The sequence below is a fragment of the Lepidothrix coronata genome, unplaced genomic scaffold, assembly GCF_001604755.1.
Source record: "Lepidothrix coronata isolate B3197 unplaced genomic scaffold, Lepidothrix_coronata-1.0 Scaffold225, whole genome shotgun sequence".
NCBI classification, from domain to species: Eukaryota; Metazoa; Chordata; class Aves; order Passeriformes; family Pipridae; genus Lepidothrix; species Lepidothrix coronata.
The window spans coordinates 191289-214545 of NW_016690405.1; the positions used below are offsets into that span (position 1 = coordinate 191289).

Sequence of the window (23257 nt, forward strand, 5' to 3'; positions counted from 1 at the left end):
CGCATGCTGTTTCTGTTCCTCAGAGCATGGGAATGCAGTTTCAACACAGAGAAACTGAAGTGATTCTCAAGGGTTTGTTAGTCTTTATCGTGACTTTTCAGAGCTTGATGTGTTTGAGCTGCACTAGAGTACGTATGGCTACATTACAAATGTTTCTGCAGTTGATGTACAACCTCACTACAGGGTTTCCTCAGCTGTATGCAGTATACTAGTGGAAGTATCTGGAAAACTTAAGCATTTCATTCAGTACGTTGCAGTTGTACAGGTTCAATATGGAACTGATTATAAGAAGCATATAAAGGAGTTTATAGATTGATATATTTATGTGTTCCTGTACTTTCTCTCTCTGCTTGGATTCTGTGGTTAATATTTACTAATACCAATGATAAAAGGATCTAAGAGAGGTAGTTGGATTTTTTACCAATTTTACAGTGTAAAAAAACCAGTACATACATTTGGAGGCCAAAAGAATTATTTTGAATGCCTTTGATATCAGGTCTGTGGTTGTGCATATGTATTTTGTGGGATATGCATAGGCCACATTGTAGTGAGGTCACCAAAAAAGAAAAAGCTTCTAAATTAAGTAGAGAAATGAAGATTTGTCAGAATATCAACTAGAATAGCTTTAAAAAAAAAAAGATAAAAAATCTCAAAGCAGAGAAATTAGATGAAATGTAAATAAGAGGTTTAGATACAAAGCTACCATTCTTGATTGTGACTTTGCGAGTGCATCCTTGTTGCCATCTGAGTTTCAACCAACTTACTGTCTTTCCAAAATGAGTTCTGTACCTCATTCTTGGAAAGTCTTCTCTCCACCTCCAGTAGGTCTGGCTAACAGCTTCCTGTTCCTCTCAGCAGCCCCGCTGAGCTGCAGACACTGGCATCTTGCTGTGATTTTATTGTCCTCCTGCCTGTCACTTTGGAATCTTCTCTCTCACTCCTAGAATGTCTTTTTAAAGAGACTTCACATATAAAGTGAAGCAAACAAACAACAGATTCTATCCTTCACAGAACAAGCAGTTATTGTGTAAAATAAACAAGTTTTCATAATATCATAATGTGTGCATGTTTGCCACAATTGGTATAATTACAGCTACTATTTCAGTTCTGATTACATTTTTTGTATGCAGTATTTACCTTTTCCACATACAGGAATATCAAAAGCACATGGAGGCTTTTGATCAGAACTTAGCTAATGTCACAACTTGGATGTATCGTGCTGAAATACTGTTGGATGAATCTGATAAACAAAAACCCCAGGAAAAAGAGGAAATTCTTAAGGTAAAAAAATGTGATTTTCTGGAAAGCATTAATTTTATTCTAAAAAGGATTATGTCAAAACTAGCATATATTGAAAGGTATCACAAATTGATTGAAATTCTTTTTTTTTTCTGTGATAAAGCTACCCTCTGGCAGCTTGTAGATTACTTAATAAATTTTCTCTGTATTACCAAAGTTAAATCCCTGCAGAAATAAAACCAGATTGTTATTATAAGTCTTGGAGACTTCCTGGTGAGTAGAACAGCAGCTTATTAAACATATGTCTGCTGGAAAATACTCCTTAAACACAAAGTTTTGTTCTGGTTGAACAAAATCCTTTTTTCTTCTTTTCTGTACCTTTCATTTTTAATTGTATTTCTGTTTTTCTGTGATACTTTTCCAATATCTATGGTATCTCTGTCTATGATTGTTTTAATTCTATAAACACTGTTTACATTGATGCTGGACCAGCACCACAGACAAGAATGTTATATGGTGAACTAGCTGTATAATCATGGGTTAGTATTAGTATTGCTCAGAAGGTTTTAATTGGCTGCTTACATCTTTTGGACAAATGATGAAAAATTAGCCTGCAATATGTATGTGAATTTTAAAGTATCTCACTTAAAATACCTTCTTTATGAACAATTTTAAATTATTATCTATATGGACATTTTTTTTCTTCTGAAACCAGTGTGAAAATTTGCTTTGTATTGAACTCCATGGTCAGGATATACTATCTGAGGAACAGTTTGTAAATCAAAATCAGAATTGTATTGCTGACACTAACATAATGATGCCATTTACTAAAGCAAAACTTTACAAATTCCAAGGCAGAGCATAAATCAATGCCTCATTGATCTCAGCAGGATTACGGGACTGGCTTTTTGTAGTTGAATGAACAATTTTTCTACCATCAGATACAAAGTAAAATTGTCTTTGACATCAATACTGGTGTATATGTTTGTATTGCACAAAGGCATTTCATGCAGACAATTAAATGTAATTCTCAATGCCCACTGTGTTCATGATTCCTGAATGCCTTGCTATCCTTTTTTTACATCTGCTCATCCTGGGATCTACTATTAAGATTACTATTGCAGAGGATAAAAATTTTTGCCATCTTTTTTCTTTTTTTTTGTAGTAGACTTATGGAAAAAATTACGAGTTTTTCAGCTGGTCATTTTTACCTGCCTGAACTATGTCCATGAACAGTAATGAGAGCAACAACCATATATCCAGTTCCATAATACATGAATTAGCAGCTCTTTCTAGCTTTAGAAACAAAGAATAATTTAGTGTATTCTGAAATATGGTGCAATATTATTGCGGATAAGAATCTGCCTGGAAATAATGATCACCATTAATTTCCTTTAGGAAATATTAAAACAGACACATAGATACGTTCCTCCTGTAAATTTGAGGGACGTGAGTGGGAATGTTGTAAAATGGATTTACACACTCATGCGTAATTATCTGAATTTGCTTTGTGGTTTTGCTCCCTATTCCTTTGCACACTTTCTCTCTCTCTCTCTTTCTCTCTCTTTGCATTTATTACTAACTTCAAGCCCTGTCTCTTGCTCACGGACTGTAGCGCTTAAAGGCTGAGCTGAATGACATTCACCCAAAGGTGGACTCTGTGCGTGACCAGGCGATGCACTTGATGACAAACCGTGGGGATCACTGCAGGAAAGTAATAGAGCCTAAACTGTCAGAGCTCAACCAGCGATTTGCAACTGTATCACAGAGAATTAAAAGTGTAAAGGTAGGAGGACTTGCTTCCATAAGGAGATGCATTAAAAAAATCTCATTTATACAGGGTGCGCAATTGTAACTACGTAGTGGACTGCAGTTTTTCCAAAAATTAAGCTTTTAAAGGAAAACAACGTAGAACCTAACAATATATTTTTTCCTGAGTGTGAATATTTGGGGTTTTTTCACTGTTTCATAATTAGAAGTATTCACTGACTTAGTATGAATGTAACAATGATTATTTCATTAACTTACAAAAAATGAACATCTGAGAATTAGTAAGATTCTTTAACTTCTCAAAGTATGAGTAGCCTTTTTTTAATATAGTTTGGGTTTTGAGAGCTAATTTTTCATTAAATGCACTGTCTTTTCCTGAGTCTATGATTCACAAAGATTTGAGACAGAAATAAGTAGATAGAGCTTATATCAATGATACTTCAACTACTCATTTGCACAACTAATTTGATTACTGGATCTGAATTCAGTATGGATTAGGTAATTTTTAGCCAACTGAGTGTGACTTCTGAATTGGAATGAGGAAGGACATAAGACACCTACTTTCTCCACTGTATTTGCTACCTTTATTGTGAAGAGCTATTCGACAGATTAAATCAGGCAGCCATGCAGGTTGGTATATAGGATGATGGGAATGCATGGATCCTGATCTAAAGTATTTTTACTGATTACTGTAATAACACTGGAAATAAATGCACAGAGGATCCATGGCAAAGCAGGAAATAAGCTTTGCAAAAAGCATAAGTGAAGAGACATGGCTTTCATGAGTTGTTTGGGGACTATGCAGAGCTCAATACCCTGCCTAACCAGCACATCTTTGTGGATATTTGGGTTTATTTAGGTTTCCTTTCTAAAACAAACACAAATAATCTGTGCTCTGAATAAAGGTAATTTTTTTTTTTTCCTAATGGCTATCAGTAGTATTTCAGCCATTCCAGTGTGCTTCTCACCTACTTCTTACACAAGTACAAACTGTAGACTGAGGACATCTTGGCAAAAAGCCCAAACAACTGTGTTGTTTGATGTTTTTGCTCTGAACATCTGCTGTCTGCAGTCTGGATTTCTGTCTCAGTTTTACTTTGCACTTCCATGATGTTGTAAGCATACAGAGCTGATGCAGCCTTTGATAGGGTCCTGTGAAATTATTACTTGTATTAGGGAAAAATGAGACTGCCTGTAAATGGCGTATTGTGGGTCCGCGGTTTGCATTGCAAGTTGTGGGCTCACTTGGAGAAGGAAAAAAAAATGCTTATCAAGATGAAGTGTCTTCAGAACTCAGCCTGCAAATGTCTTTCACCTGGCAACCTTCTCTTTCGGGTGTTCTTCCATTTATGATTGTAGAGGCAAGATGAGCTGGAATGGCAGTACAGCAGTAAGCTTGTACCTAGCAAGATGAGAGGAGTTACATCAGCACACAATTATAATGTTAAATTACAATTTAGGGGAACTTTTCCAGGGGGCCTTTGGGAATGGACAACTAGAATGTGATTCCCAAAGGACACCTATAATAATCAGCATTGCATCAGATGGAGAGAAAAACACTTATCTGAATTATTGACAGTTCTACTGACTTGCATTTGGATAAAGGACCAAATTGCTGGGTGCCTTATTTTGTCCACTGTGTAATGTAGGTAATTGCACTTCCCTTAGTCTTCAATTCAGCTTCATGAGCTGAAAAGTTATTATTATATGGTGATGTTATACTTCCTAAGTGGATTACTTTTTTTTCCCCCATATCCAGGTAAAAATTATTCACGTGGTGAAAGATTAAGACATTAATTCAAGATTGAAAGCTCTCATAACCTATTTTCAATAATTTCTCATCTGTTTTCAAATTAGCTATATTTTTTCCAGATACAATTCTCAGAACAACAGTGAAGAAAATAAGAAATTATCTACTAAATTAGTAAATGGTAGTATGTGATGGTCATGTCCTGAATTAACAAAATGTTCATAATGTACTGAAATGAGACTTAACATTTTCAAGTAGTCTTTGAACCTCATTCAGTTATTGGAATTTAATTTAATATTTTTCTTTCCACTCTCCTTTTCATCAATATTTTTGACCTTTTTTATAGATTATAAAACTTATATTCCAGTTTTATTAGTTGGTTTGTCCTTTAATGAGATTTAAGTACTTTAGAAAATATGCTTCAGAGTGTTTGAGAAGAAATTACTCTGTAGTATGCTATTATTTCTACCTCAGTTGAAGTGCTTGCTGAGTGCAATTTTGAGCTTCTTGATGAAAATTTGTGAACACAGGATTATTCTCTATAAATTTTGTACATTATTATATTTCCATTAATGTTTGTGAGTGCAAAATCTGTGTCATTAAAATAATCAACTAAATACAATTAAAACTTTTCTACCCTGATTCTTCCAGGTCATCTCTGAACAGCTGAGAAAAAATTTCAGTTGACATCCAATCTCTCTTGTTTTATCTGTTTAATTTTGATTGTTATCATCTTCATTAGAAGTTTTTGCATATAATAATAGCTAGTTATACTGGAGGGAAGAGTGAAAGAGAGCTGGTTAGAATATAATGTGCTTATGTCTTTAACAGGGTGACAAGTGTATGTCCAAGAGTTCCTATAATGTTATAAAGTATTAATTACCTTTAAACCTAAATATTATGCAAAAATTGTTGAGATGTTTTTCTTGTTCTTGCATTTGAAGCTTTGAAAGAAGAAAGCTTTTTCTGTTGATCCTTTACAATGCACTTAATAAATATATTGTATACTGTACATTAAACTATTCACAGGCACTCATGTATCAGATCAACAAAGGGTGGTTTATTATTGTTAACAAGTGTCAAGTCTCTTGTTTGAGAGTTTAAAACTGAATACGAAGCTAAAGCACCTTAATTTTACTGTGATTTATTTTGGAACAGTTGAGTCTATTTTGTTTGGTTGACAGTTGTTTGGTCCAGAATTTTTGTTGAGACTTTTTGAAACAGAAGCTCTTTTACTGAAGTTTTGTTGGTTTTTTTCAATATGTTATGTAATATTATTAGAGGAATATTTTACACAGAGATGTTGTCCTTTGTTTTGTATAATTTACCTGACACTTTTCCTGTTTTTTGTGAGAGAGCAATAATTTCAAAACTGAACCAGAGTATCATTAAAATTTTCTCAATTGGTAATAGTAGGGTTTTTTCATGTGAATGTATTGCTTGTTGTTGTATGAATAATTTCTGACAAACCAGACTTAACCAAATAGTGTAAACATCTTTTTTTTAGACAAATTTTTATATTACACTGTTTATTTGTACCTTTTCTTACACACAGATTGGAAGCTATCTTTTTTTTTCTCTTTTCATTTTCACTCACTATAAAATTCTTTTGTTGACTTGCCTGGAAATCCTACATATATTCCTATCTTTACTTGTATCTTTGGGTACTTTGAGTTGTATGGTGTAGATATTTTTCAGTGTGATGGAAAGTCTACCATTATTTTAGCAATAGGGGATAGAACAGATGTCTCTTTTCATTTATGTCTCTTATACAACTATTGTGTGCTTTAAATAAAAAATCTTTGTATTTCTCCCATTTTAGCCCTTCATTCCTGTGAAGGAATTGGAGCAATTTGACTTCGATATACAAAAAATGCTTGAACCACTGGAGGTTGAAATTCAGCAGGGAGTGAATCTGAAAGAGGAGGACTTCAATAAAGATATGGTAATTTGGCTGAAATGGAAGTCTGAGCAAACTAGACATGGAGATGAAGAAACCTGAGTTAAAATTAGAAACCCACATTTGTGTTAGGATCTGTAGATATAACTTGGGCAAAATTTTACTATGTTAATATATTATAAAATCAAAAGTCCCAAATTAGCATTAACTAAAATTTTTAGTGCTAACTTAATTTCTAGTTTATCAGAAAAAAAAAATTTGATCCTTGTGAAAACATTAAGCAGACCAGGAATATTATCTATGTGTTGTATATAGTACCAGCAGTATTAGAGAATAGGGAATGAATATTAAAATCTCTGCAGCAGCATGAAGACCAAGGAAAGTCAGAAAGATCTATCTAAATGGGCAATATAGTAAAAGAATACATTCACTAAAAATAAATGCTAATCAAAAAGAATGTCACTTGCTAATTTGTTCTTAACCAATCTTCTTATAACATGCAATTTAAATAGTTTTTTTGTCTGTCGTAAGCTTTATTACTCACGTTTGCTGACTGCAAGGAGTAAAATCATTTATGTATATTAGGGGGGAAAAAAGAGAAAAGAGAAGTTAAATATTGCTGGGTTTTGCTATTATTGCCATTGTGGTATGTTTTCTCCAAAGTGATTTTCAGAGAGATGACATTTCTTGGCTGTGCAATAATGGAGATTCATCTTTAAAACCTGCTCTTCGTGAATCCTCAGAAAGATCAAATATATATTTGTTTCCAACAAATGTAAAGACTCAGTATTATTTCCCTTCTAAGGAAGTTCTCAAAAATATCTGTTTTATGTCAGTGCTGGAAGGAATCTTTACATGACTTTTTTTTCATTTATGCAGGAAAAATAACAGTTAAGGCAGCATGTACTGCAGTGGTAAATTCTAAGTGAATCAAGTTTGAAGGGGCAATTTCCACTGCTTGAGCATATTTGGTTCCCTTTCTTTACATCCAAATGTTCAGTTTGGTACAAGACACCCCCAGAAACTGTGGCACAGATTCAGCTTCTGCATAAAAAATATTTAACGATACCATTTTTCCTTCCAGAATAGCTGGTTTGCAAAGTGATGATACATGGAATGGTCAGGAATTGCATGGTCTCCTGCTGTACTGGCACTTTCAATCACTACTGACAGTAATTTGGAATATTTTGGATATATCTATTCTTTTTGCTTTAAAGTAAAATATATTTTACCTTTTGGCCTTTAATGTTTTCATCCTGTTATCCTGGATGCTGCATAAAGTCTAACATAAAACGTGTAGGTTTTCAGTGCTGTCTTACTTTTATCCTTCAAGTGGCTACATGTGTTGTAGAAAGCAAGTGTAAGTTACTCAGTCTTCAATACAGAACTGCAAGTAGCTGTTACATGACTACTTTAGCAGAGGAAAGATATTTTGGTATGTCTGTATCTCTTAGTAGTTAAGTAATAACTTAAGATTAAGATGCACATTATTTTGTGGGTTTTTTTAAACTCAGAGTGAAGAGGATGAGAGCACAGTGAAAGAATTGCTGCAAAGGGGCGACAGGCTTCAAAAGGGAGTCACAGATGAGAGAAAACGTGAGGAAATAAAGACAAAACAACAGCTGTTGCGGACTAAACATAATGCCCTCAAGGTATAGGAGCTACAATTATAAGCACATGCTACTAAAACCATTTTTGTCTTCATTTCAGGGCACTGTTTTGTTAAATGAGTCTTCATTACTATTTAGAGATGAGTAACCTGAAACTATTTGGCTACAGATGTATTTTCTTACGCAGTTCTCTTGATGCCTTGCAAAAGGCATTTTACGATCTCCATCTTAAGAAGTACTGTCTTATCCACACTATTATAGTTGTGTGATTGCCACTTGGACAACAATGATTGCTTTGATAATCCCTTTTTTAATATATGATGTGTGTTTTATATTTCTCCAGCAGCAGTCAAGACTGAATCAGTTTTCACAAACTTATATTCTCAGTTGCATAACGTACTTCTGACCGTGAATGAATCGGTTTCTCCTTTAGTAAAATATTTACACACTGCATTCTTCAGTTACAAGGATGGCTCCAGGCACTCTAGAGCAGGGGGGATGGTAGTACCAATAGACCGAGCAGCTAAGAGGCTGGAAACCAAAACTGCATATGAAAATTCTGTGTTGCCACAATCCTGGAGGTATAACTGTGTGGTGTTGTTCCTAGAGACACACATGGTGAGACCTATTTGGGCCAGCTAATACGTGTAATTGGAAGTGTTGTCTTTCCATGGAAAAATAAAAGTGAGGAAAGATAGAATCTTACAGTTGTAGAGTCACCTTGGTCACTTACCTGGAGCTGTAGGCTCTACTATAGAAGAATTTTTATCTCATCAGCAAGTAGAATTTTAATTTCTTTTGATAATTTCGATTAAGTTATCCTTGGTTTGGGGAACATGGCATGTTTACATCTTATTATTACTTACTTTTAAGCAACCTCTTTCCTTTCCTGTGGATTTCATTCCAATTCTTAAAATTTTGCAGATCTGTGTGAATTCAGGAGAAGGATAACTGGAATTTACTATTGTTTTGTCCATATTTAAAAGAACCTGGAAATCTATTAGGTGTGTCTTCAACTGTTCCAAGCTAAATGGAAGCAATTCATAACTTTTATGTTGGAGAAACAAGAACAATATTTCTAGCCCTATGCTATTGACCACATCCTTGCTGGCTGTTTTATGGAAGAGAGTGATAGATTTTCCTTTGGGTGACTCAGTTAAGGCATTCACCCTTGTCAAACAAAATTCAACAATTGTTGAAGCAAATTCATCTGAGTGTTTTTATATAAAATGTACTGGGAATTTTTAAATTTACTTCTTAATAAGAAGTTATAGTAATTAAAATATTCTCTCAATTCTCTGCAAGCAAAGTTAAGCAGCTGAAGCACATATGTGTTTAATAACATTTATGGGGGAAAAATCATACATTCTTTACCTTCCTGCTAAAGAGAAATTTTAATACCTTTTAAAGTGGAGTTATAAACACAAGACATTTATTATATACATGGTATTTAATTTAGAAAAAGGAAACTTGTCTTTGCATACATTTCTGCATTGCAATGACTTTCATTTGAATAGCTACAGAGTTTCATGCAGGCTAGAAATTCACAGGAGACTGCAAAATACAGAAGCCCCACTTTTGGCTAGATACTAAGTGGGCTGTGTTTCCATCTGTCCAGTAAGTATTCTGAGCAGAAGTCTTTTATATAAAATATTGACATTTATGTAAGAGTCTTAACTTCTATGAATATTGATGACTGTCTCGGTGGTTTATTCAACATGTGAACAAAACTGAATTAGGTAACTTCCTTTAAAACAAACAAACCAAAAATTGTTGAACTGATGAAAATATGTTCAATTACTCATATACTTGCTTTAAATATCAACATTTAATTAAAAAAATAGTGGCCTTGTACACTTTTTTCCCTACAGTGTTCACACATGCCAATTCATATTTTATAAGCCTTTAATTCATATTCTAATAATGTCTGCACTGTGAACAGGACTTGAGATCTCAAAGAAGAAAAAAGGCTTTAGAGATTTCTCATCAATGGTATCAGTACAAGAGGCAGGCTGATGACCTAATGACATGGCTGGATGACATTGAGAAAAAGTTAGCCGGTCTACCAGACCAGAAAGATGAGCAGAAGCTAAAGGTAATGTTGTTTTGGGTTGATAATGGTAGATATTTTGAGTGATAGTTTGTCAGTTCAACAGACAGCAAATGCAACAAACAATAATATAGATATAGAAAATTAGCAGTTTTCTTCTTATTTCTATTTATAGTAAAATGAACCCTAATTATCTGTGTTCAAACTGACATTTCTTTGTTGTACTATATTTTGTATTTGTTTGTTATACAGAATGTTATATAAATAATTTGAAACACACTAAATATAATGTTTTATCAGTAATACAAAAAGTGTGCAATGTATTAAGAAGCATCAAATGTTTTCTAGTAAAAATTGTAATTGATTTTGTGTATCTTTGTTCCAGATGAACAAATGACTTACCGATATATGGATGACCTCTATCTCATGTTAGCACATTCATTTTCATCAGAGCATACTCATATGTCACTGTCAAAGTCTATAGATTTATTTACATACTGTCAAAGATTTTCCTGGTTTATTTTACATCGTCTTTCTTTGCTTCATTCTCTGTTGAGTTTCCCACAGAGTAAAAAAAGGAGTTAACTAATACATTAAAGAGTCTCATAATATATTTGTAAGCTGTTCAAAAAATATTTGTCCTGAATATCCTGACCCTTATTGAGAAAATAATTTCTCCAATTGCCCATCCCAGTGTACTAGCAAGAATCTGAATGTGGCAACTGTTGGCCTTTGCTAACAGTTTCAGAGAATACTAGCAGTTAGTATCTCTACAGCCCATCTCCAAGAAGGTTCTTCAGTTTCAATTATCTTTGTTTTGTTTAAATGTAAAATAAGATATGAAATAGCTGTAAATTTTAATTGTAACAATAAAATGGAAATGGATTTTCTGACAGAAGTATTTTGCTAATTTCAAGTTGATTGATCTAGTTAGCTAACTGTCCTGGGCCCTGTATTGGTTTTGCTCACTAGGAGATTGGTGGAGAATTGGAGAAGAAGAAGGAAGATCTGAATGCGGTGCACAGGCAGGCTGAACGCTTGTCTAAGGATGGGGCTGCAAAAGCAGTGGAGCCAACCCTGATACAGCTCAGCAAGCGCTGGCAAGATTTTGAGAGCAAATTTGCTCAGTTTCGAAGACTCAACTATGCACAAATTGTGAGTTGTTACTGGCAAACCCATATGTTTGCAACTGCTACTACTAACAGCATCCTACTAACAGTGAGAGCTTCAGGGTCACTGTCAACTCTTCAGATATTAATAAGAAAAACCCTATTGTCTGCAAGTGGGGGAATCTTTATATACTCCAGTACAATAGTGCTCTGCTTTTGTCTTAAAATTGCCCTTAAGTTATATCAGTCAATAAGAAAAAACTCAGCAATGAAAAATTTGTGTTTGTTTCTGTTGTCTCATTATTTTTCCATAACATTTATCAGTTTAGAAACATTAGTTTGCCATGCATCTATTTGGTTCACTGAACATGTGAAACACAAAAGTTGTCTTTTCCAAACTACCCATCTCATGCCAATTTTAATTGTTTTTTTTATTTGTCCATAACATGTTATACTCACTTTAGGAAGTGACTTGAAAAATTTTTATGACACTATATATACATGGCCTCTTCTTCGAATGCTTGAATTCTCAAAAAAGTTTTTGTAAGAAAGTGTACTTTTAAATTTGACAGGTTGAAAACATAATTTTATGAACCATCTTCATGTCTTCTGATTTTGTTTAGTTGTATATAAAATGTAATTATTCTTACTTGTTTATAAATACTGCGGTAACTGGATAAATAAAAGGGAAATTTTCACTATTCCAGATTTATGATCAAAATATGTATTCAGTGTTACCCATTTAGAAGGTTACCAGAGGTCGCTTTTGCACTTATAAGGTTTTGCCTTGCTATTCCTACTACTCTGCTTATTGTCTTCTGGGCTTTATGAAGAAAGATGAGACCTGCTTTCAAGGAATTTGTTGCTTTATGTGCTCTTCTGTAATCTTAAGGTGCTAGTGGATAAAGGGTGTTTCATCAAAATACAATTTTATTTATTTATTTTTAAATGCACCTAGATTGCAGAGAAAACATACTGACAGGATAATGAAATTTTAAGTATATGAAGTGTTACTTTTAATTGATATAAAGTATGCTTTAAAAAATGAAAAAAGTTCTAAAAATCAGCATTATGTATAACCTTTTGAGAAATATATTCCTCTATATAATGTATTATATTGTGTATTTTTAACTTTTCTAATATTAAATAATGTATATGTAAAACTAATACTTTGGACAGTTATGCAGTTAATGGAAACAATCAGAGAAACATTAACTTTGGTTTGTATGTTATTAAATCTTGTTCCATCTGATTACACTCTTCAGATTACTATGGTTTATATTAAACTTGATGGATGTAATCAGGTGCAAATTGTTTATATTGACATGGAGCTAGAGCAAGCTTCACTTTGTCTTGTAAATGAGTTGGCTTTTTTTTATAATGAATATATTTGCTCCTTTGATAAGCAAGTAAGGGATCAGATTGTGCATGCAATTTATGTAAAAACATTTTGCTGGCAATGCACTTTTTATGTCACCCACCACCTACCATGACAGGAGATGAATATATCCATTATAAAATTTTACTAGCAGATCAATAAACTTTATATTAGCATATTTTTATATAAAATATGTAAGGTAGATACATAAGCACACATGGTTTTTAATTCCTCAGAGGAATACACTTATCAACATTTTAAACTCATGTAACCATTACATATGTTTATATTGTTAAAATATATAATTTATATAATATATAACCTTTTAAGGTTAAGTTTTTTAATATTCTCAAATATTCCATGCAAGAAGGATACTTGTTAGACTTTATCTAGGGAATAAGGTCATTCAATGAAAATTACATGTACACAGGACAATTACTGTATCCTTCTCATTTCTCATGAAAAATGTCTTGCTGTTTTGACAGTGACTGAGGTGATATTCATATGAAATATTTTGGAGGTTATATAGAAGCTACTGAAACTTGAGAGGGGCAGTGTATTTTCATTACTAAAATCAGAGTGCAAAGTGCAACTGCCTTGTAATTGTTATTATTTTGACTTTGCTGAATCAGTGAAACAGAGAATTTCTCAAAGGTTTTTTTTCTTTTTTTTTAAACAGCATAAATACCTACCTCACAGGGATGTTGTGAGGATTCATTAATTGTTTGTGAAAGATTTTAAAATACAAAAGAAAAATGAAAATTCAAACTATTCATTTGAACACATGCATATACCAGCAAAAATATCTTTCACAGAGATTTTCTATGTTAACCACCAACTAAATAAAACCATACAATAAAAATATAAAATTGATTTTTTTCTTTAAAACAAAAGAAATAACTGTATTTTTATTTATAATTGATGGTGTATTCGATAACAGTTATTTAACAACTGAAGGTTGTTATTATAAATCAATGAGGATTTAGTTGTACTGTATATCTTGCAATCTATTATGCTTCATTGAATAAACATAGCAAGACTGCACTGAAGAAAACCTTTAATTATGTTGCTTAATGACAGATTTGCATTTCTTACCTTTGTTGGAGATAATACATTTTTTATATCAAAGTGTGAAATTAAAATTATCATTCTCCCCTGGATTTTACTTTTCCCCAATATTTGTTGGGAAGATCTGTCAGAAAGATATAGAAACCATGACCTTATAAGAATTTATTCTCTCTGTCATGGCAGATTCTTGTAAAATCCCGATTGTCTTACAAATAGGTAGCAGTAAATATCCAACAACTAATTGACAAGTATATATGGGTGTATATTTATAAAATGGGATTTTCTGTCACCACTTTTGATGATAGAATGAGATGCAGTTATATTACCTCAAACACTTCATGTTCTGTTTAATGACATTTTTGAGACATTAATCAATTTGATGTAGTGGTCCTCGATGTGACATTCTATAGGGAAAAAAGTGGGTTCATTGCTTTCACAGGTTAAACATGGTACACAAACACAGAAATGCAACCGCACAAAACCCAAAATGACACTGAGTGAAAAAAAAAAATTTGGAGTCCTTGTTGTCTTGCAAGATTCTTCTCTCACACAATGTCTTTATTCATATGTGGCAAAATAAACAGTTGGCAGAAAATTCAGATTTTTCAGGCAGTCAGATTTATAATTCTGTTCTAAGACAAGTTAGATGTTTTACTTCATTTCGGCTAAAAATTTCTATTTGAAATCAGTTTTTAGTAACTTCAGTTGTGAAATTCAAATAGCTTACTAAAGAGTGGAATATTTTACTATAATGTTTCAAAATTATGATTAACCATAATCCCTTTGCTATTCATGAAAGTGTAAGGTACTCTTCAAAAAGCAAGCCATTAAAGCAAGCCATTAAAGTTTAATCCTAGAGCAAAATGAATTTTTTGCATACTAAAATTACACATCTGTTGAAAAAAAATTCAGTAAAAATTGTAACATTAGAGAGGTTTATGGACATTTATTTCTAAAATTTCTCTGCAGAATCTGAAATCATTAAGCCTTGTCAGTCACACAGTATTTTCAGAAAAGTTGTTGATTCCCTCTGCTACAGTCTAAACCTCTAAAAACAGTAACTTAAAATATTTCAGTTACAGTTCTTCAGCAACAGTTTATGTCACTCTTCCAGGGTGTTGGCAATAGTTAGCTGTTGCAGAGAAAAAACAGATAGTTTAATTCGAGTCAGAATCAAAATCAGTTATTATTATGTTGATTACATTTAACTAAATTGGCTTTACTTAATGTCTGTTTTATAGAAAAAAAATGTTCCAATGCTTTCATTTCATCAGTCTCTGAGCGTGTTTGTATCATGGCTCAGTTTAGATTTTCCTGAGCTGACTGAAATGACTCTGAGTGTGGAGTACTGAAGGCCTTTATCATGAGAAAACATTTTCTAGATCAACACAGGTGCAAAGCCTACACTCTAAATTCTTACTTCATATGTCCTATTACCATATTTTATCAAGCTGTTCAACATTCTTTCTGCAGTTATATGTGGTGGTCTTTTAGTTTTTCTCTCTCAGCTGAACTATGCATACTGTAAATAGTAAGCCAGAGTATTTTTAAGACAAGAGAGTCACTTGCAATCTGTCAAAATTATGTATCTATTGATGTACATATAAGGAAAAAGATAGGCTTATCTAAGTAATTTCAGTAACACAAACATTCTGTTGAAATTTATGGTCATTTTACTAGTGAAATATTTGGGCCTGGATTTTGACCATATAGAGAAAGATATTAATATTGATCAAATGATAAACGTCAGGAGACACTGTCTTTTTCATACCAATTAGACTATGTATTGAACAAGAATGAATAAGGAAAATAGTTATACAAAACATGCATTTATTTTTATAAGGTAAGTGATTTAGTCTGAGCAGTTCAATAGTTATCTGCAACATGAATAAAGTACCAGCACTCTTAGTACTTACTGTGAACTAACATAAGCTTCATTTTTCCAAATAAAAGACATTATTCTGCTTAAGATTCGCAAATTCAAAATGCCTGTTTCTCAACTGGATGAGGAATTCAGGTGAGAGAGTATGTGATCAACTTCTGGAACCAGATTAAACTGGTCAAGTTTACATGTGAAATTCAAGAATTTGTTGAAGTCCAGTCTTTTAAGGGCATCTTGAAGTTTTGAGTTATTATTTCCCTGTGGAGCTCTATTTAATTAATTTAATTAAATTTATTTTTTTAACTGTTAAAATATATATCAAAATATTTTATAAAATATAAATCAATCATTAATTGAAATAAATCTATGACAGATAAACACAGGACTTGATGTTCTAATTATCTGTCTGCATCTAAGTAACATGGATACTTCAGTGGCAATGTACTACCATTGTTTTCAGTTGTTGTTTTCCATGGTTCTCACAATCAGGAGCAGTGTAATGAAGCGATTTTCTTCTCTTATCCCTGCTTAAATGTTTCTTGGGTTAAATAAAGGAGTAATGGTTGCCAAGAAGAAGGGGCAGACTAATTCTTCTTTATTCCTAGAATGAGTGTGAGAGAGAGATATAAATAAAATATAAGCGAGAGAAAAGACATTAGAAGAGCAAAACAAGAAAATACCTACTGGACAAAAGAAAAGAACTGTGTAGTGATGGATTAGTATCCAATTCACCTATGAGCTTTGGATCTCTTAAGAACAGCCCAGGGGTTTATTCTGTGACACCATTTAACTTTTCTGACATTGACAGTGGCAACTTTTTAAACAAATAGATTTGCATAGCATAGCTAAAGACTGTTTTTTCTTGACTGTGATCTGCAAAAAAACATGAGGATGATTGAGAAGCATTGGGAAAAGAATCACAGCTTAATGTTTGCACCCATTTTCTAGCATCCATCGACCTGGAAATGGGTATTAGAAAATATATTCCAAATAGTTTAATTGTATTTAAAATACTCTAATTTTCTGTCTGACAAGAAAGGTATGGGAAAGATGGGACAATATCCACTGAAGAGGGATATTGTCTTTGATGTACTTCAAGAAGAGCTAGTTTTATAGATGTATTTTAAAAGGCACTTTACCTTCTCTGTCTAAAAGGAATGTATACAGTGTTGTGGTAATTTTAAGTGAAGAGGATACATAGCCTTTTTTTATAGAAGTAGGCCAGTTTACTGTGCTATTTTGAGTTTTTCTTAAACATATTTTTCTTATCTCATATTTCCTTGGTAATTCTGTACAGCATTCACTCTCATCATTGCGAATCTTTAGTATTTTAATAGGTTAAGTTTAAAAATCCCATTTTGTGGATGATAGAACTTTGCAGAAGAGGTTTTTGTCTGCTGCTTTTCGTTATCTGTTATAAACTTCAGGGAAGTAATCTAAATCACATTCTCAAGTTTAAAAGTGAAACTCTACATCTTTACTTCATCACATAGGAATGAATACTCTTGCTGTAACATGAACTAAAGCAGGTTTAAAGTGTTGTCTTTAAATTGTATGAAGTGGTGATACAAATATAGTCTTAGCCACACCACAGACTCTTCTTACTCTTCTCTGTATGGTTGAGATGGAAACAAGGCCATCAACCTTTGGTTAAAGAATCATGTGCAACAACACCATGTTTTGTACCCTTTTAATTATCTTCTGACAAAACTGAGCATCATACTAGTATAATATATTTGTCTTTTTAATTACACAGTTATTTGGAAAACAAGGCAGCTAATTACCATCCTGTGTTCTCTGATATAGTGTATTATGATTTATTAGCATAATAAATTACATGGTGGGGATTTTGGTGTCAAAATTATTTGGCTATAACTAATAAAGGAAAAGACCTGCTGTAGAGTGATCTGGCCTTAAGTAACAGTATCTTTTGAAGAGATGATGTTCATCTCTTGTCTACAATTCAGAATGTCAACATTACTCATGGGGTTTTACGTTTTTTGGTGAGTTTTTTTTTGTTTGGATTTTTCTCATGGATGCATCTGAGTATACACACAAAGTTGCAGAAGGAAGTAGATTTGTAACTGTACAGTGTGAGTGCTGAATATCTATGTGTGTATATTTAGTTTTCAAAACTGCTGGACTGACAGCAATTTCATTTACATTAAAAAAACCAAATCTATGTCTTGAAGTAACAAAAATAGCCCAAGTGACAAAACCTATTATGTATGATTGTATCTTTATAAATGTAGATTAAAGACGGAAAATAATTAGGTAATGCCTTTTAACATTTCTGAATGGTGTCAGAGTTTAAGGTTAGGAGTTTGCACTTTGAAGCTGTTAGCATTCATCACAAATGTGGTACTTTAATGTTATTTTCAGTTTATTTTCTAAATTACGTCAACATTATCTAACAGATGTAGTTTGCATAAATAACTGGAAAGCTAACATCACAAATCAGTTTCAAAATGGTTTAGTCAATTTAGATATCAATAGACTGTATTCTAACATATCTCAGCTTTATTTAACATAAATGAGTTCATGGTGATCAGTCAGTAGAGTTACACATACTATTATTCAAGACAGCCCTAAAGCTTCACACATAAATGCTGTCTAAGGTTATGTACTTCTCTCATCTTAATAAATCAGCCATTAAATAGTTGGCATTGACCAAAATCTGTTCTTAATATGGCTAACTTCCAGCATATTGTGTAGAAGACAGTTCTGTCACTATATTCACTGTTTCATCTCTAGAGCTTATCACATTCCAAAAACTTTTAAATGTGCTTTGTCTACCAGAAGGTAACACATATAAATCAATTAGAAAAGTATTTTCCAGTGAAAGCCTTTTAAAATTCTAAATACTATTTTAAAATACCTGTTGTGAACCAGCCTAGGATGTAGCTTTTGCAATGTGTTCTGACTTTTTTCATTCCAAAATGTGACTACCTAAGTATTTCCTTATTTACTGATTTCTAGTACTGATAATGGCTATCTCTTCTGACTCACTGGTAGTTAAAGGAGCTAAAGGCTTATCTCCCCCCAAAATGCTAGTGACTGTATGTGATCTGAGCAGTGTTTGGTAAATGCTTATGATGTTATAATCTTTAATGAATTCAATAATTCCTATGTTGCAAATACCTTTTTTAAAGTCTCATGACAGACATACAGATTTCTTTGTCAGTTTTGCTGTAATGCAATTGCTAAGATTAACATATGCAATCTTCATCAGAAGTACTTAAGGTATATGCACAATTTATTTTAAAACAAGAGACACTTTCTAAATCCCAGTAGTTACAATTAGTCAATAATGCCATAAAGCTACTTTCTTCAGGACATGGTAACATTACAGCTTTGGCATAAGATACACAGTGCTCTGTTTTTATTTTTTTCTTTTATTTTCTGAAAAAAAATTACTTCTATCACGTATATAAGGGTCTTATAGGCCAGTCTCAACATAGTTCAAATAAATTGCATTTTCTCTTTGCTTAACAAGTAGATACAAATGGAAGTTGTCAAGTTAAAAGTTAACAACAGAACTGCTACAATTTCCAATTCAGCTTAAGTCTCTTATTTCTGCGAATATTAGCCGGTCTTTAGTAAGGAGAGATGTGCAGATTTTCAAATAAGCTGCAGCTAAGTTCAGTGTGCAGCACAGCCTCAGCCTGAGGACAGTCCATATCTAGGGGCAGTTATCTAAGCCAGGATAAAACAAATGTATTGTTAAGCAACTGAAGAAGGGATTGCCAAAGGTGTTCATTTTACTTGACCAAGTGTATTTGATATCTTGGAGGGCTCTAAAGGCACGAGGGCGTTAGGAACACAAAGAACTGGCTGTGGCACCAAAATGCTCTACCATAGTTTTTAAACTCTACATGTTTTTCTTACCCTGCAGTAAGAAAAACAAAAAAACCCAAAGAACTGTGGATACTCTAGAATTAATGTCTTAAATTAATTATTATAGCTTTTGTCTCTATCTTTCTCTCTTCCTCCCCACTCCATCTAAATGTGAAAATAATACACTGATCAGACTGTAGCACAACTGTCTGAGGTTTTGGGAGATGTCCCATAATTTAAGCTTATACATGCATGGAAGAGACCTTTTCTTATGGAGAAAACTGTCACATTTCAATCAAGTTTTGAAGTTGATAAATAAAACAATATAAGTGGAAATAATTTCAGGTTGGTTGATGCCTGTTGATTGATAGTTTTCAAAATCAAAGCCTTCAATTTTCTATTTCTAGAATCTAAAGTTTACTGAAATGTTTTCTAATTTGTGCTATTATTAGGAATAACTTCATTTTAACTGGCTTTATTTAATTTTATGTATGGATCAAAAAGATTCAATTTATCATAGAATAAAAACTGCAGCATTTTTCAACCACTAAGGTATGCCTTAGCAGTGAAGTGTTGTGAAGACATAAAGCACTTTCTGTCCAAGAGCAGTGCTGAAAATAGTCATGTGTATTTTTAAAGTTTCTATTTTTTGTATAACTCACAGATGAAATCAGATACAAGCATTAAACTAAATGGTTTGAGTGTTGCAACGTGCAGGATTTTGTAGACTGCAACCATCCATCACTAGAAAAATCATATATATGTGAGAATATTTACATTCTTACTTGAAAATATGATTTTTTTTTAATATTTAAGTAGATTTTATTGCTGCCAAGTGCATTTTAAGGCCTTGCCTTCACGGAATGTATAAATTAAGGAATTTATACATTTTTAATCCTGTATTTAGGATTTCAGTCTCTCTGTGCTTGAAAGAGATGCTTCTTTTTGTACTGATAGATAATTTGTTTGTGATTGACTAAGGACATCCAATCTAATTTTGAAAATTCCATATTAGCAGTATAATTTTGATCTTCTTCCTACATATATACACACTTACAGGTAAGATATGCTAGCAGCATGGAAGACAGAATTTATTTTTCTAAATGTTAGCTGACATCACCACTCACAATTGGCATAGGAAGGAAGGAATAAAAGCTTGTTTATAAACATGTACTTGAAAGTGGTTTTATTGATCTCTGACAGCATTTTATCATACTTTTGTGTGTTTAATTCTTTATTTGATGGTAAACATGGGCTAGCAAATACCATGTGGTTCACAGTTTGCTTTAAAAAGCAACTGTTCCAAAGTTTATTGGACTCTTTGAGGTGTCACTGCCCTTGTCCAGAAGGTGTTCGCTGTCTGCTTCTTTTTTCTCATTATGTAGCACCCCTTTATTTATTCTGGAGAGATCACTGACTTTCTACACGCTCATATACCTCGGAGCTGCCTGTAAAGAATACTTTCTCAAGTGTTTCACTTCAGGAAGAGGCACATTTGTTTGTTTTTCCTGAGCTTCCCACCAGGATGCTGCTAGGAGCAGTGTTGTGGTACAGTAGCGCTGATGGGAGTGTTTTGCCGCTTTACTCCTCCCACGTGTTCTGTTTGTGTGAAGTTATTCAATCAAAAGCACAGACAGTAAGGTCTCTGTGAGTTTGGAGGCCTGTCGTAAGAAGGGACCCAAAATGGAACAGTTGTCAGGATCTTACGCAAAAAAGTTGGAAACTTTCTGGGTGTAAATTCCTGAACAACAAAAGTGATGTTGGGACTGTTCCCTCTGCAGGAAGAGTAAAGAAATGGATGTACTGAGACCAGTGAAATTTGCTTTAACACCCAGTTTCCCACTGTTAAAAGGAAATTAAAAGAATTTTCCAAGGCTAGTTAAATCTGATGCGACCAGGTGATACTGTGCTAGATGTAGGCAATGATCACAGGTGTTTCTTTGGAGAAGATGTATGAATCTGTGGGCAAACCCTGCCTTATTTCTGTACTACTTTTTTGCTATTTTTTTTTTGTTGCTGTTTTGTTTGGTTGGCTTGTTTTGCTTTTGATTATTGGCCTTCTCTATAGGGGCAGGTTCATGAATTTACTTCTTGTGTTTCTATTGCACCTGGTAGGACATGATAGCTATCAATAAAATCAGCGTCTGCAGTCATGTTTATGGAAAGATCCTGACCCTTAATTAAAAAAATGTAATGATGGGGAAGAAAATTCAGTTTACTGTTCTAGAGTTGATAATGCTTGGTAAAAAGCAATGCCTGAAAAGTCACACCTTACCGAAAATAAGCTGGTTTTTTTCAGAGACTATAAATAATTTGCACACCAGCCTTATCACTGATAATCAAAGAAAAATAGAAAATATTATCACTAAAATTTTATTTTAAAGAAATAGCAATATAGGAAATGACCATTTACCTAGCATTTGCCAATCACTTTGAACAGTTTATTTGTATTATATATTTTTAATATTATTTTGGTTTAAGTATTTTTAAGTAACTCTGTAATGCATTCTGTCACTTTATCAGATTCAACTTACTCAAACCCATTTTTAAACAGTTATATAAAACTTTAATCTCCATTTTCTTATTTATTTTTAATCCTTATAAAATCTTAACCTACCACAGTTCTTAGGGGCAATTTTGGCATTAGCAATTGCATATATCTTTACTGAATTATTATTATTTTTAATAGTAGTGGCTCCCAGGTGCTACGATCTCCTTTTGCTATTTTTTTCTCAGTGTTGGGTTTATGTTGGGATATGATTCAATTGCATTACAATGTTGGGATATGATTCAGTTTCAGCTTCACATTTCTAATAAATATGCTTGTCAAGAATATAGGATTGTATCTTCTATGATAAGACAATTCCAGAAAACATAGGGACAAGATAAAATGTTTCCCTTTCTTTGCTGATTAAAATTAGTTCTGATATGCCTACCCTCTATTCCGTACTACCATATGCCAACTTCTGCCTTGAGTTCTATCATTCTACTGTCAATGAAGGAAAGACAGAGGGAAAGAAACACCTGTGACCTGTTGAAAACCCCATTAAAATCAAAGATACTTAATCCCTAATTTCTCAAGTAGCATCACATTTTCAACTCTTTCATTCAAATAGTATTCAGAAACTAATTAATTTTGACTGTGACTTTTTTTTAGAATAATGTAATAAATAATGTAGCAAAACATGAGGGCAGGTTCTGATAGGCCTCCACTTTTAAATATCAACTTATTTATTTATTTATTTACTTACTTATTTATTTGTTTATTTATTTATCTGGTAGTACTTTCCAGTTTATCTACACAATATAAAAAATTGTAGAACTATACAAGTAATCATCCAGCTGTGAGAAATAGGAATGTAAATTTTCCTGTAAAGACAGTGTGAATATATGGTAACATACAGCCCATTTTTCTTTGTAATGGTGATTAAAAGATACTGAATTTTGCCACCATAAATAATTAAATGTGATATCCATGAACTGCTCACACGTCAGATTTCAGCTTGACTTTTATGTAGTTTCAGGAATTGTCTAGAGCAAGAAGGCAGAGGTTTTATGTACACACATATACATACATGTGTACAAATGACTAAATACATAGTTATTAGCCTAAATTTGGATTGAAAATATAGACTAATCTAATACAACTATAGAAACAAATCAT

At 32.9% G+C, this 23257-nt stretch overlaps 1 protein-coding gene across 11 annotated transcripts in view; it reads left to right on the forward strand.

The window, feature by feature from the left end:
• The window catches only part of DMD (dystrophin), a 799860-nt gene that overhangs the window by 189103 nt on the left and 587500 nt on the right, over positions 1-23257 (forward strand). For 9 of the 11 annotated variants that reach the window (XM_017833948.1, XM_017833947.1, XM_017833942.1 and 6 more), the window contains 6 exons: positions 1153-1281; positions 2855-3025; positions 6582-6704; positions 8174-8311; positions 10212-10364; positions 11292-11474. In XM_017833948.1, the coding sequence (XP_017689437.1) occupies positions 1153-1281; positions 2855-3025; positions 6582-6704; positions 8174-8311; positions 10212-10364; positions 11292-11474 (897 nt within the window). The remainder of the gene's footprint in view (positions 1-1152; positions 1282-2854; positions 3026-6581; positions 6705-8173; positions 8312-10211; positions 10365-11291; positions 11475-23257) is intronic. The other 2 variants (XM_017833940.1, XM_017833941.1) reach the window with 2 other exon arrangements.